Source organism: Hemitrygon akajei, chromosome 9 (assembly GCF_048418815.1).
Source record: "Hemitrygon akajei chromosome 9, sHemAka1.3, whole genome shotgun sequence".
Lineage (NCBI taxonomy): Eukaryota > Metazoa > Chordata > Chondrichthyes > Myliobatiformes > Dasyatidae > Hemitrygon > Hemitrygon akajei.
In genome coordinates this window covers 69,797,858-69,813,054 of record NC_133132.1, presented here as the reverse complement: position 1 = coordinate 69,813,054, position 15,197 = coordinate 69,797,858, and the positions used below count along the sequence as shown (strand labels likewise).

General features: G+C 55.9%; 1 protein-coding gene and 1 long non-coding RNA gene across 6 annotated transcripts in view; one reads left to right on the top strand and one right to left on the bottom strand.

The window, feature by feature from the left end:
* The window catches only part of LOC140733221 (uncharacterized), a 118,761-nt gene extending 108,282 nt beyond the window's left edge, over nt 1-10,479 (bottom strand). Inside the window, exon 1 of the long non-coding RNA XR_012100245.1 lies at nt 10,396-10,479. This is a non-coding gene — a long non-coding RNA (uncharacterized lncRNA). The remainder of the gene's footprint in view (nt 1-10,395) is intronic.
* Nucleotides 1-15,197, top strand: part of LOC140733220 (equilibrative nucleoside transporter 1-like) — a 228,354-nt gene that overhangs the window by 117,191 nt on the left and 95,966 nt on the right. For all 5 annotated transcript variants that reach the window (XM_073056259.1, XM_073056258.1, XM_073056257.1 and 2 more), the window contains exon 5: nt 14,057-14,196. In XM_073056259.1, the coding sequence (XP_072912360.1) occupies nt 14,057-14,196 (140 nt within the window). The remainder of the gene's footprint in view (nt 1-14,056; nt 14,197-15,197) is intronic.

The following is a 15,197-nucleotide window of genomic DNA, read 5'->3' as shown; positions in this document are numbered from 1 at the left end:
CCCTCCTCACTCACTGACAGACACCAGCTCTCTCCTCACTCTGACAGACACCAGCTCCCTCCTCACTCACTGACAGACACCAGCTCCCTCCTCATTCTGACAGACACCAGCTCCCTCCTCACTCACTGACAGACACCAGCTCCCTCCTCACTCTGACAGACACCATCTCCCTCCTCACTCTGACAGAGACCAGCTCCCTCCTCACTCACTGACAGACACCAGCTCTCTCCTCACTCTGACAGACACCAGCTCCCTCCTCACTCACTGACAGACACCATCTCCCTCCTCAGTCACTGACAGACACCAGCTCTCTCCTCACTCTGACAGACACCATCTCCCTCCTCAGTCTGACAGACACCAGCTCCCTCCTCACTCTGACAGACACCAGCTCCCTCCTCACTCACTGACAGACACCAGCTCCCTCCTGACTCTGACAGACACCAGCTCCCTCCTCACTCACTGACAGACACCTGCTCCTTCCTCACTCTGACTGACAGACACCAGCTCCCTACTCACTCACTGACAGACACCATCTCCCTCCTCACTCTGACTGACAGACACCAGCTCCCTCCTCACTCACTGACAGACACCAGCTCCCTCCTCACTCTGACAGACACCAGCTCCCTCCTCACTCACTGACTGACACCAGCTCCATCCTCACTCACTGACAGACACCAGCTCCCTCCTCACTCTGACAGACACCATCTCCCTCCTCACTCACTGACAGACACCAGCTCCCTCCTCACTCACTGACAGACACCAGCTCCCTCCTCACTCTGACAGACACCAGCTCCCTCCTCATTCACTGACAGACACCAGCTCCCTCCTCACTCACTGACAGACACCAGCTCCCTCCTCACTCTGACAGACACCAGCTCCCTCCTCACTAACTGACTGACACCAGCTCCCTCCTCACTCTGACAGACACCAGCTCCCTCCTCACTCACTGACAGACACCAGCTCCCTCCTCATTCTGACAGACACCAGCTCCCTCCTCATTCTGACAGACACCAGCTCCCTCCTCACTCACTGACAGACACCAGCTCCCTCCTCACTCTGACAGACACCAGCTCCCTCCTCACTCACTGACAGACACCAGCTCCCTCCTCACTCTGACAGACACCAGCTCCCTCCTCACTCACTGACTGACACCAGCTCCCTCCTCACTCTGACAGACACCAGCTCCCTCCTCACTCACTGACAGACACCAGCTCCCTCCTCACTCACTGACAGACACCAGCTCCCTCCTCACTCACTGACAGACACCAGCTCCCTCCTCACTCTGACAGACACCAGCTCCCTCCTCACTCACTGACTGACACCAGCTCCCTCCTCACTCTGACAGACACCAGCTCCCTCCTCACTCACTGACAGACACCAGCTCCCTCCTCACTCACTGACAGACACCAGCTCCCTCCTCCTTCTGACAGACACCAGCTCCCTCCTCACTCACTGACAGACACCAGCTCCCTCCTCACTCTGACAGACACCAGCTCCCTCCTCACTCAATGACAGACACCATCTCCCTCCTCACTCTGACAGACACCAGCTCCCTCCTCACTCTGACAGACACCAGCTCCCTCCTCACTCACTGACAGACACCAGCTCCCTCCTCACTCACTGACAGACACCTGCTCCCTCCTCACTCACTGACCGACACTAGCTCCCTCCTCACTCTGACAGACACCAGCTCCCTCCTCACTCACTGACAGACACCAGCTCCCTCCTCACTCTGACAGACACCAGCTCCCTCCTCAATCACTGACAGACACCAGCTCCCTCCTCACTCTGACAGACACCAGCTCCCTCCTCACTCACTGACAGACACCAGCTCCCTCCTCACTCTGACAGACACCAGCTCCCTCCTCACTCACTGACAGACACCAGCTCCCTCCTCACTCTGACAGACACCAGCTCCCTCCGCACTCTGACAGAGACCAGCTCCCTCCTCACTCACTGACAGAGACCAGCTCCCTCCTCACTCACTGACAGACACCAGCTCCCTCCTCATTCACTGACAGACACCAGCTCCCTCCTCACTCACTGACAGACACCAGCTCCCTCCTCACTCACTGACAGACACCAGCTCCCTCCTCATTCACTGACAGACACCAGCTCCCTCCTCACTCACTGACAGACACCAGCTCCCTCCTCACTCACTGACAGACACCAGCTCCCTCCTCACTCACTGACAGACACCAGCTCCCTCCTCACTCTGACAGGCACCAGCTCCCTCCTCAGTCTGACAGACACCAGCTCCCTCCTCACTCACTGACAGACACCAGCTCCCTCCTCACTCACTGACAGACACCAGCTCCCTCCTCACTCTGACAGACACCAGCTCCCTACTCACTCTGACAGAGACCAGCTCCCTCCTCACTCACTGACAGACACCAGCTCCCTCCTCACTCTGACAGACACCAGCTCCCTCCTCACTCACTGACAGACACCAGCTCCCTCCTCACTCACTGACAGACACCAGCTCCCTCCTCACTCTGACAGACACCAGCTCCCTCCTCACTCTGACAGACACCAGCTCCCTACTCACTCTGACAGAGACCAGCTCCCTCCTCACTCACTGACAGACACCAGCTCCCTCCTCACTCTGACAGACACCAGCTCCCTCCTCACTCTGACAGACACCAGCTCCCTCCTCACTCACTGACTGACACCAGCTCCATCCTCACTCACTGACAGACACCAGCTCCCTCCTCACTCTGACAGACACCATCTCCCTCCTCACTCACTGACAGACACCAGCTCCCTCCTCACTCACTGACAGACACCAGCTCCCTCCTCACTCTGACAGACACCAGCTCCCTCCTCATTCACTGACAGACACCAGCTCCCTCCTCACTCACTGACAGACACCAGCTCCCTCCTCACTCTGACAGACACCAGCTCCCTCCTCACTAACTGACTGACACCAGCTCCCTCCTCACTCTGACAGACACCAGCTCCCTCCTCACTCACTGACAGACACCAGCTCCCTCCTCATTCTGACAGACACCAGCTCCCTCCTCATTCTGACAGACACCAGCTCCCTCCTCACTCACTGACAGACACCAGCTCCCTCCTCACTCTGACAGACACCAGCTCCCTCCTCACTCACTGACAGACACCAGCTCCCTCCTCACTCTGACAGACACCAGCTCCCTCCTCACTCACTGACTGACACCAGCTCCCTCCTCACTCTGACAGACACCAGCTCCCTCCTCACTCACTGACAGACACCAGCTCCCTCCTCACTCACTGACAGACACCAGCTCCCTCCTCACTCTGACAGACACCAGCTCCCTCCTCACTCACTGACTGACACCAGCTCCCTCCTCACTCTGACAGACACCAGCTCCCTCCTCACTCACTGACAGACACCAGCTCCCTCCTCACTCACTGACAGACACCAGCTCCCTCCTCCTTCTGACAGACACCAGCTCCCTCCTCACTCACTGACAGACACCAGCTCCCTCCTCACTCTGACAGACACCAGCTCCCTCCTCACTCAATGACAGACACCATCTCCCTCCTCACTCTGACAGACACCAGCTCCCTCCTCACTCTGACAGACACCAGCTCCCTCCTCACTCACTGACAGACACCAGCTCCCTCCTCACTCACTGACAGACACCTGCTCCCTCCTCACTCACTGACCGACACTAGCTCCCTCCTCACTCTGACAGACACCAGCTCCCTCCTCACTCACTGACAGACACCAGCTCCCTCCTCACTCTGACAGACACCAGCTCCCTCCTCAATCACTGACAGACACCAGCTCCCTCCTCACTCTGACAGACACCAGCTCCCTCCTCACTCACTGACAGACACCAGCTCCCTCCTCACTCTGACAGACACCAGCTCCCTCCTCACTCACTGACAGACACCAGCTCCCTCCTCACTCTGACAGACACCAGCTCCCTCCGCACTCTGACAGAGACCAGCTCCCTCCTCACTCACTGACAGAGACCAGCTCCCTCCTCACTCACTGACAGACACCAGCTCCCTCCTCATTCACTGACAGACACCAGCTCCCTCCTCACTCACTGACAGACACCAGCTCCCTCCTCACTCACTGACAGACACCAGCTCCCTCCTCATTCACTGACAGACACCAGCTCCCTCCTCACTCACTGACAGACACCAGCTCCCTCCTCACTCACTGACAGACACCAGCTCCCTCCTCACTCACTGACAGACACCAGCTCCCTCCTCACTCTGACAGGCACCAGCTCCCTCCTCAGTCTGACAGACACCAGCTCCCTCCTCACTCACTGACAGACACCAGCTCCCTCCTCACTCACTGACAGACACCAGCTCCCTCCTCACTCTGACAGACACCAGCTCCCTACTCACTCTGACAGAGACCAGCTCCCTCCTCACTCACTGACAGACACCAGCTCCCTCCTCACTCTGACAGACACCAGCTCCCTCCTCACTCACTGACAGACACCAGCTCCCTCCTCACTCACTGACAGACACCAGCTCCCTCCTCACTCTGACAGACACCAGCTCCCTCCTCACTCTGACAGACACCAGCTCCCTACTCACTCTGACAGAGACCAGCTCCCTCCTCACTCACTGACAGACACCAGCTCCCTCCTCACTCTGACAGACACCAGCTCCCTCCTCACTCACTGACAGACACCATCTCCCTCCTCAGTCACTGACAGACACCAGCTCCCTCCTCACTCACTGACAGAACCAATTCCCTCCTCACTCACTGACAGACACCAGCTCCCTCCTCACTCTGACAGACACCAGCTCCCTCCTCACTCACTGACAGACACCAGCTCCCTCCTCACTCACTGACAGACACCAGCTCCCTCCTCACTCTGACAGACACCAGCTCCCTCCTCACTCACTGACAGACACCAATTCCCTCCTCACTCACTGACAGACACCAGCTCCCTCCTCACTCTGACTGACAGACACCAGCTCCCTCCTCACTCACTGACAGACACCAGCTCCCTCCTCACTCTGACAGACACCAGCTCCCTCCTCACTCACTGACAGACAACAGCTCCCTCCTCACTCTGACAGACACCAGCTCCCTCCTCACTCACTGACAGACACCATCTCCCTCCTCACTCACTGACAGACACCAGCTCCCTCCTCACTCTGACAGACACCAGCTCCCTCCTCACTCACTGACAGACACCAGCTCCCTCCTCACTCACTGACAGAACCAATTCCCTCCTCATTCTGACAGACACCAGCTCCCTCCTCATTCTGACAGACACCAGCTCCCTCCTCGCTCACTGACAGACACCAGCTCCCTCCTCACTCTGACAGGCACCAGCTCCCTCCTCACTCACTGACAGACACCAGCTCCCTCCTCACTCACTGACAGATACCAGCTCCCTCCTCACTCACTGACAGGCACCAGCTCCCTCCTCACTCACTGACAGACACCAGCTCCCTCCTCACTCTGACTGACACCAGCTCCCTCCTCACTCACTGACAGACACCAGCTCCCTCCTCACTCTGACTGACACCAGCTCCCTCCTCACTCTGACAGGCACCAGCTCCCTCCCCACTCACTGACAGACACCAGCTCCCTCCTCACTCACTGACAGACACCAGCTCCCTCCTCACTTTGACAGACACCAGCTCCCTCCTCACTCTGATAGACACCAGCTCCCTCCTCACTCACTGACAGACACCAGCTCCCTCCTCACTCACTGACAGACACCAGCTCCCTCCTCACTCTGACTGACAGACACCAGCTCCCTCCTCACTCACTGACAGACACCAGCTCCCTCCTCACTCACTGACAGACACCAGCTCCCTCCTCAGTTTGACAGACACCAGCTCCCTCCTGACTCTGACAGACACCAGCTCCCTCCTCACTCACTGACAGACACCTGCTCCCTCCTCACTCTGACAGACACCAGCTCCCTCCTCACTCACTGACAGACACCAGCTCCCTCCTCACTCACTGACAGACACCAGCTCCCTCCTCACTCTGCCAGACACCAGATCCCTCCTCACTCACTGACAGACACCAGCTCCCTCCTCACTCTGACAGACACCAGCTCCCTCCTCAGTCACTGACAGATACCAGCTCCCTCCTCACTCTGACAGACACCAGCTCCCTCCTCACTCTCTGACAGACTCCAGCTCCCTCCTCACTCTGACAGACACCAGCTCCCTCCTCACTCACTGACAGACACCAGCTCTCTCCTCACTCTGACAGACACCAGCTCCCTCCTCACTCACTGACAGACACCAGCTCCCTCCTCACTCTGACAGACACCAGCTCCCTCCTCACTCACTGACAGACTCCAGCTCCCTCCTCACTCTGACAGACACCAGCTCCCTCCTCATTCACTGACAGACACCAGCTCCCTCCTCACTCACTGACAGAACCAATTCCCTCCTCACTCACTGACAGAACCAATTCCCTCCTCACTCACTGACAGACACCAGCTCCCTCCTCACTCACTGACAGACACCAGCTCCCTCCTCACTCACTGACAGACACCAGCTCCCTCCTCACTCTGACAGACACCAGCTCTCTCCTCACTCACTGACAGACACCAGCTCCCTCCTCACTCTGACAGACACCAGCTCCCTCCTCATTCACTGACAGACACCAGCTCCCTCCTCATTCACTGACAGACACCAGCTCCCTCCTCACTCTGACAGACACCAGCTCCCTCCACATTCACTGACAGACACCAGCTCCCTCCTCACTCTGACAGACACCAGCTCCCTCCTCACTCACTGACAGAACCAATTCCCTCCTCACTCACTGACAGAACCAATTCCCTCCTCACTCACTGACAGACACCAGCTCCCTCCTCACTCACTGACAGACACCAGCTCCCTCCTCACTCTGACAGACACCAGCTCCCTCCTCAATCACTGACAGACACCAGCTCCCTCCTCACTCTGACAGACACCAGCTCCCTCCTCACTCACTGACAGACACCAGCTCCCTCCTCACTCTGACAGACACCAGCTCCCTCCTCACTCACTGACAGACACCAGCTCCCTCCTCACTCACTGACAGACACCAGCTCCCTCCTCACTCACTGACAGACACCAGCTCCCTCCTCACTCTGACAGGCACCAGCTCCCTCCTCACTCACTGAGAGACACCAGCTCCCTCCTCACTCACTGACAGACACCAGTTCCCTCCTCACTCTGACAGGCACCAGCTCCCTCCTCACTCACTGACAGACACCAGCTCCCTCCTCACTCTGACAGAGACCAGCTCCCTCCTCACTCACTGACAGACACCAGCTCCCTCCTCAGTCACTGACAGAGACCAGCTCCCTCCTCACTCTGACAGAGACCAGCTCCCTCCTCACTCACTGACAGAGACCAGCTCCCTCCTCACTCACTGACAGACACCATCTCCCTCCTCACTCACTGACAGACACCAGCTCCCTCCTCACTCTGACAGACACCAGCTCCCTCCTCACTCTGACAGGCACCAGCTCCCTCCTCAGTCTGACAGACACCAGCTCCCTCCTCACTCACTGACAGACACCAGCTCCCTCCTCACTCACTGACAGACACCAGCTCCCTCCTCACTCTGACAGACACCAGCTCCCTACTCACTCTGACAGAGACCAGCTCCCTCCTCACTCACTGACAGACACCAGCTCCCTCCTCACTCTGACAGACACCAGCTCCCTCCTCACTCACTGACAGAACCAATTCCCTCCTTACTCACTGACAGACACCAGCTCCCTCCTCACTCTGACAGACACCAGCTCCCTCCTCACTCACTGACAGACACCAGCTCCCTCCTCACTCTGACAGACACCAGCTCCCTCCTCAGTCTGACAGACACCAGCTCCCTCCTCACTCACTGACAGACACCAGCTCCCTCCTCACTCTGACAGACACCAGCTCCCTCCTCACTCTGACAGACACCAGCTCCCTCCTCACTCACTGACAGACACAAGCTCCCTCCTCACTCACTGACAGACACCAGCTCCCTCCTCACTCACTGACAGACACCAGCTCCCTCCTCACTCTGACAGACACCAGCTCCCTCCTCACTCTGACAGACACCAGCTCCCTCCTCACTCTGACAGACACCAGCTCCCTCCTCACTCACTGACAGACACCAGCTCCCTCCTCACTCACTGACGGACACCAGCTCCCTCCTCACTCACTGACAGACACCAGCTCCCTCCTCACTCACTGACAGACACCAGCTCCCTCCTCACTCACTGACAGACACCAGCTCTCTCCTCACTCTGACAGACACCAGCTCCCTCCTCACTCACTGACAGACACCAGCTCCCTCCTCACTCTGACAGACACCAGCTCCCTCCTCACTCACTGACAGACTCCAGCTCCCTCCTCACTCTGACAGACACCAGCTCCCTCCTCATTCACTGACAGACACCAGCTCCCTCCTCACTCACTGACAGAACCAATTCCCTCCTCACTCACTGACAGAACCAATTCCCTCCTCACTCACTGACAGACACCAGCTCCCTCCTCACTCACTGACAGACACCAGCTCCCTCCTCACTCTGACAGACACCAGCTCCCTCCTCACTCTGACTGACACCAGCTCCCTCCTCACTCTGACAGACACCAGCTCTCTCCTCACTCACTGACAGACACCAGCTCCCTCCTCACTCTGACAGACACCAGCTCCCTCCTCATTCACTGACAGACACCAGCTCCCTCCTCACTCTGACAGACACCAGCTCCCTCCTCATTCACTGACAGACACCAGCTCCCTCCTCACTCTGACAGACACCAGCTCCCTCCTCACTCACTGACAGAACCAATTCCCTCCTCACTCACTGACAGAACCAATTCCCTCCTCACTCACTGACAGACACCAGCTCCCTCCTCACTCACTGACAGACACCAGCTCCCTCCTTACTCTGACAGACACCAGCTCCCTCCTCACTCACTGACAGACACCAGCTCCCTCCTCACTCACTGACAGACACCAGCTCCCTCCTCACTCACTGACAGACACCAGCTCCCTCCTCACTCTGACAGACACCAGCTCCCTCCTCAGTCACTGACAGACACCAGCTCCCTCCTCACTCACTGACAGACACCAGCTCCCTCCTCACTCACTGACAGACACCAGCTCCCTCCTCACTCACTGACAGACACCAGCTCCCTCCTCACTCTGACAGACACCAGCTCCCTCCTCAGTCACTGACAGACACCAGCTCCCTCCTCACTCTGACAGACACCAGCTCCCTCCTCACTCTGACAGACACCAGCTCCCTCCTCACTCACTGACAGACACCAGCTCCCTCCTCACTCACTGACAGACACCAGCTCCCTCCTCACTCTGACAGACACCAGCTCCCTCCTCACTCACTGACAGACACCAGCTCCCTCCTCACTCTGACAGACACCAGCTCCCTCCTCACTCACTGACAGACACCAGCTCCCTCCTCACTCTGACAGAGACCAGCTCCCTCCTCACTCACTGACAGACACCAGCTCCCTCCTCACTCTGACAGACACCAGCTCCCTCCTCACTCACTGACAGACACCAGCTCCCTCCTCACTCTGACAGACACCAGCTCCCTCCTCACTCACTGACAGACACCAGCTCCCTCCTCACTCACTGACAGACACCAGCTCCCTCCTCACTCTGACAGACACCAGCTCCCTCCTCACTCACTGACAGACACCAGCTCCCTCCTCACTCTGACAGACACCAGCTCCCTCCTCACTCACTGACAGACACCAGCTCCCTCCTCACTCACTGACCGACACCAGCTCCCTCCTCACTCACTGACCGACACCAGCTCCCTCCTCACTCACTGACAGACACCAGCTCCCTCCTCACTCACTGACAGACACCAGCTCCCTCCTCACTCTGACAGACACCAGTTCCCTCCTCACTCACTGACAGACACCAGCTCCCTCCTCACTCTGACAGACACCAGCTCCCTCCTCACTCTGACAGACACCAGCTCCCTCCTCACTCACTGACGGACACCAGCTCCCTCCTCACTCACTGACGGACACCAGCTCCCTCCTCACTCTGACAGACACCAGCTCCCTCCTCACTCACTGACAGACACCAGCTCCCTCCTCACTCTGACAGACACCAGCTCCCTCCTCACTCTGACAGACACCAGCTCCCTCCTCCCTCACTGACGGACACCAGCTCCCTCCTCACTCTGACAGACACCAGCTCCCTCCTCATTCACTGACAGACACCAATTCCCTCCTCACTCACTGACAGACACCAGCTCCCTCCTCACTCTGACAGACACCAGCTCCCTCCTCACTCACTGACAGAACCAATTCCCTCCTCACTCTGACAGACACCAGCTCCATCCTCAGTCTGACAGACACCAGCTCCCTCCTCACTCACTGACAGACACCAGCTCCCTCCTCACTCACTGACAGACACCATCTCCCTCCTCACTCACTGGCTGTGTTTACCTTCATGCCATCGAGTTGCAGGGCCGTATCTGCGTGCTGTCTGGTGGGAGATGATCTTTGTCTGGCTTCGTAGCACGAGTTACTCCTGCTACACTGACACTGCTCTTGTATCAGGGATAAAACTGAACTGACCGTGAAAATCAAAATAAATCTGCAGATGCAGTTTCCAGGGAAACGAGGGGGCGTATATTTTGGGTGTGGGGGGGTGGGATCTGAGGGGCAGCCTTGTTCGTGCAGAGGGTGGTGAGTATATGAAGTGGTTGGGGCAGATAAAGGACTATCACTTCAGAACAACTTGCATAGGTTGTAGGCATGTAGGAGAGTGACTTGGAGGGATATGCTCTGAGGGCAGGAAATAGTGAGGAGCTGTGTGGGCACCGTGGCTGCTGAGGAGCGGCTGAGCTGGAAGGCCTAAATGCACGCTGGACTGCTCTGTGATTCGGTGCTGGACACATTCGCCACGTTAGGCCGCACGTCTGGATAGAGACATGAGTTTCCAGTGACCTTCTGACGAACTGAGGTCATCCACCTCCAGGGAGGGTGGGGGATGTCTCCAACAGGGCAGATCCAGGTGTCTGTGAGTGGAGACAAGTGATCCCAGTCTGTCCAGGAGAGAGAGCACAGTGTAATACTGAGGTCAGTTCAGTAGCCGTGTAAGTGAATCACTGCCTCACCTAGAACGAGACGGTTGGTGGGGCGGGAAGAGGTGGGAGCGCAAGGGTTGGATTTCCAGGGAAGAACAAGAGGAATGATGCTGTCGGGAACAGAGAGGTGGGAGCCAAGGAGACGGTGGTGGTTGAGATGGGAAGTTATGGGTCAGGATGAAGGAACACACACCTGTGTGGAAGGTGCTGAACATCGGAACGGATGCGACAGAGAACTGGGCGAATGAAATGGAGGCATTACGCGAGGCTGAGTAGTCGAGGTAGGGCTGGAGATCTGTGGGCTCGCCACGGCTGGCCTGTCCCTTGATGATCCAGAAAAAAGGGGACAGTCAAAATGGACCATGAAAGTGAGAGGTGGAGGGGAAGTGGCAATAAAAGCCAGGTTCACAAAGGGTCACCAGTCTGCTGTCAGTGTGGCGGGGAAGGACTGAAGCAGGGAGCAGAGTAATGCTGACTGGTGGTGGAATTCTGGTACGGTCGTGGCTGAGGTAAATGTGGTGTGGTGGAGGGTTTCAGTGGGAGAGGGTTGGGGATGAACAGGTAGAAAAAGCTGGAAGGAACTTCTCATTGGATATGCAAAATTTCTTGAAGCACCAAATTTCTTGGTGTTCACCTGGCGGAGAATCTCATCTGATCCCTCAACACCAGCTCTATAGCAAAGAAAGCCCAGCAGCGTCTCTACTTTTTGCGAAGTCTGAGGAAAGTCCATCTCCCACCCTCCATCCTCATCACATTCTACAGGGGTTGTATTGAGAGCATCCTGAGCAGCTGCATCACTGTCTGGTTCAGATATTGCACCATCTCAGATCAGAAGACCCTGCAGCGGATAGTGAGGTCAGCTGAGAAGATCATCGGACTCTCTCTTCCTGCCATCACGGACATTTACACTACACGCTGCATCCACAAAGGAAACAATATTATGAAGGACCCCACGCACCCCTCATACAAACTCTTCTCCCTCCTGCCGTCTGGGAAAAGGCACCGAAGCATTCGGGCTATCACGACCAGCATGTGTAACAGTTTCTTCCCCCAAGCTATCAGACTCGATACCCAGAGCCTGGACTGACACCTTACTGCCCTATTGTCCTGTTTATTATTTATTGTAATACCTGCACTGTTTTGTGTACTTTACGCAGTCCTGTGTAGGTCTGATCTCTAGTGTAGCTTTCTCTGTGTTTTTTTTAATGTAGTTCAGTCTAGTTTTTGTACTGTGTCTTGTAACACCATTGTCTCATTTTTACTATGTACTGTACCAGCAGTTATGGTCGAAATGACAATAGAAGTGACGACTTGACTTGAGAATATGGTAGATGCTATCTCCATGGACCTTTGGGGTGTTTATGGATGAAGAGAATTGAGAAGAAGGTGGAAGGTTGAAGCTGTCATCCCATGCTTACCACACTCGATACCACCTCCTCACTCGGCACTCCCCGTGCCACTTATTGCTGCTTTTCACTCTGAGATCTGGGAAGGTGATGCAAATTCACTTCAAGAATTCCCAGTTGGCCTCATGTTGAGCTCCAGGCCAAACTCTATCCCTGTGGCCAGGGGCTGCTAATACATTACCCATGCTGGGCTGTTCAGGTGGATTAGATGTTCGTTCATACGAAGGTGTGCCTGGGTGACTAATGGCTGAAATTTTCATCCAACTCTTTGTGGCGATGGGACTTGTTTCAGACCAGCTTGAGTTCGCTCCCTCAGCTCGTGTGGGGCACATGAAGTGTATCACCTCTGCGGTGTTTTCTCATTCTCCCCCCTTCATATAGTCCGTTCCTCACCTTTCCCTTCATGTATCTCTCAGGTAAATGCTGTAAATGTCCTCCAGCCCAATGTCTCTGCTGATCAAGATGTCTATCTGAAGCTAGTCCCATTTGCTCACAATTGCCCATATTCCTCTAAGCCACGTTACCTGTCCAAATGTTGTAATTGTAGCTGCCTCTACAGCTCGTTCCACATATGCACCAACTCTGTGTGGGAAACGTGTCCCCCCAGGTCCACTTCCAATCTTTCGCCTCCTACCTTCGATTATAATCCTCTGTGGGTTTGGGCTCCTACTCCCCTACTCTGGGAAAAGACTAACCATCCCCATTATCCAAACCCCTCCTGATTTTACATTTCTCTACTGCATAAGGTCACCCATCAGCCTCCCATCTCTCAGGGAACAGACCCGGACTATCCAAACTCTGACTGTAACTGAAGCCCATCGGTTTCAGTCTCAGTAACATCCTTGTGAATGATTTCTGCACTCTGTGGCGAGTATTGTTGGGTGACTGGAACTGCATATGGGTGAGGTTGGAGCAATGACTTGTAAACTGGGTTATTGTTGTCACATGCACTGAGTCACAGTGGTAAAACTTTGTTTTGCATGCCATCCATATTGATAATTTTGTCACGGTTTATTCTGCATCAGGCCAGTACAAGAGAAAACAATAACAATGTGGAATAAATTGTTATAGAAAGAGAAATTGCTGAGCATGCAGATAATAAGGTTCAAGGTCAGAGCAAATTAGATTGTGAGGTGAAGAGTCCATTTTATCATAGTAGGGAACTACTTAATAGTCTTTAACAGCAAGTTAGAAGATGTCCTCGAGCCTGGTGGTGCACACCTTCAGTCTTTTGTATCTTCTACCAGAAGGGTGGGGGAGAGGGGTCTTTCATTCTGTTCAGCAAGACAACGAGAAGTATAGACATACTCTATGGAAAGGAGGCCGTTTCTGTGATGTCCCTGCTGTTTCTTGTAGACTGTCCCTTGATGCAGGATAGAATGCTTCAATTAACAATCAGTGAGGGTCAACGTTTCTTTAACCTGCTGAGGAAGTAGAGGCACTATCGAGCTGTAATGGCCGTAGGATCTATGTGATGGGATTTCTGAGATGATCTCTGGCAATGATTAGTTAGCTGTTAACCTGGTTGGTGCCACTGGGAGTGATTGGCTGGGATGGTCACTGCTACAGGATCTGTGCAGGGAGTAACCCCAGCTCTCTTTCTCCCTCCAGAATCCCACAGACACTCCGCATCAGTGGAAGCATCATCGCAATCTTCATCCTCTTCCTCCTCACCGCCATCCTGGTGAAGATCTCCATTGAGCCGCTGACTTTCTTTATAGTCACCATGGTGACCATCGTCTTCATTAACTGTAGGCCAGAGGGGGCAGTGTATCCACGTGTCTGGACTCCTGACTCCCCGTATTTGTGTGTAGATGTGTGTGTGTGTGAAAGACAGTGGTGTGCTCCCTCAGTACTGCCCCTCCCACAGTGTGACCCTCCCTCACACCACTCCCACAGTGTGACACTCCTTCAGTATTGCCCCTCCCACCGTGTGACTCTCCCTCACACCACTCCCACAGTGTGACTCCCTCACACCCCTCCCACTGTGTGACTCCCTCACACCCCTCCCACAGTGTGACCCTCCCTCACACCCCTCCCACCGTGTGACTCCCTCACACCCCTCCCACCGTGTGACACTCTCTCATACCACTCCCACAGTGTGACCCTCCCTCACACCCCTCCCACCGTGTGACTCCCTCACACCCCTCCCACAGTGTGACACTCCCTCACACCCCTCGCACCGTGTGACCCTCCCTCACGCCACTCCCACCGTGTGACCCTCCCTCACACCACTCCCACAGTGTGACACTCCCTCACGCCACTCCCACCGTGTGACCCTCCCTCACACCACTCCCACAGTGTGACACTCCCTCACACCCCTCCCACCGTGTGACTCCCTCACACCCCTCCCACCGTGTGACCCTCCCTCACACCACTCCCACAGTGTGACACTCCCTCACACCACTCCCACAGTGTGACCCTCCCTCACACCCCTCACACCACTCCCACCGTGTGACCCTCCCTCACACCACTCCCACAGTGTGACACTCCCTCACACCCCTCACACCACTCCCACCGTGTGACCCTCCCTCACACCACTCCCACAGTGTGACACTCCCTCACACCCCTCCCACCGTGTGACCCTCCCTCACGCCACTCCCACAGTTTGACACTCCCTCACACCCCTCCCACCGTGTGACCCTCCCTCACGCCACTCCCACAGTGTGACCCTCCCTCACACCCCTCACACCACTCCCACAGTGTGACTCTGTTATCGAATAGCCGAGCAGAGGAACAGGTTCTTATCCCA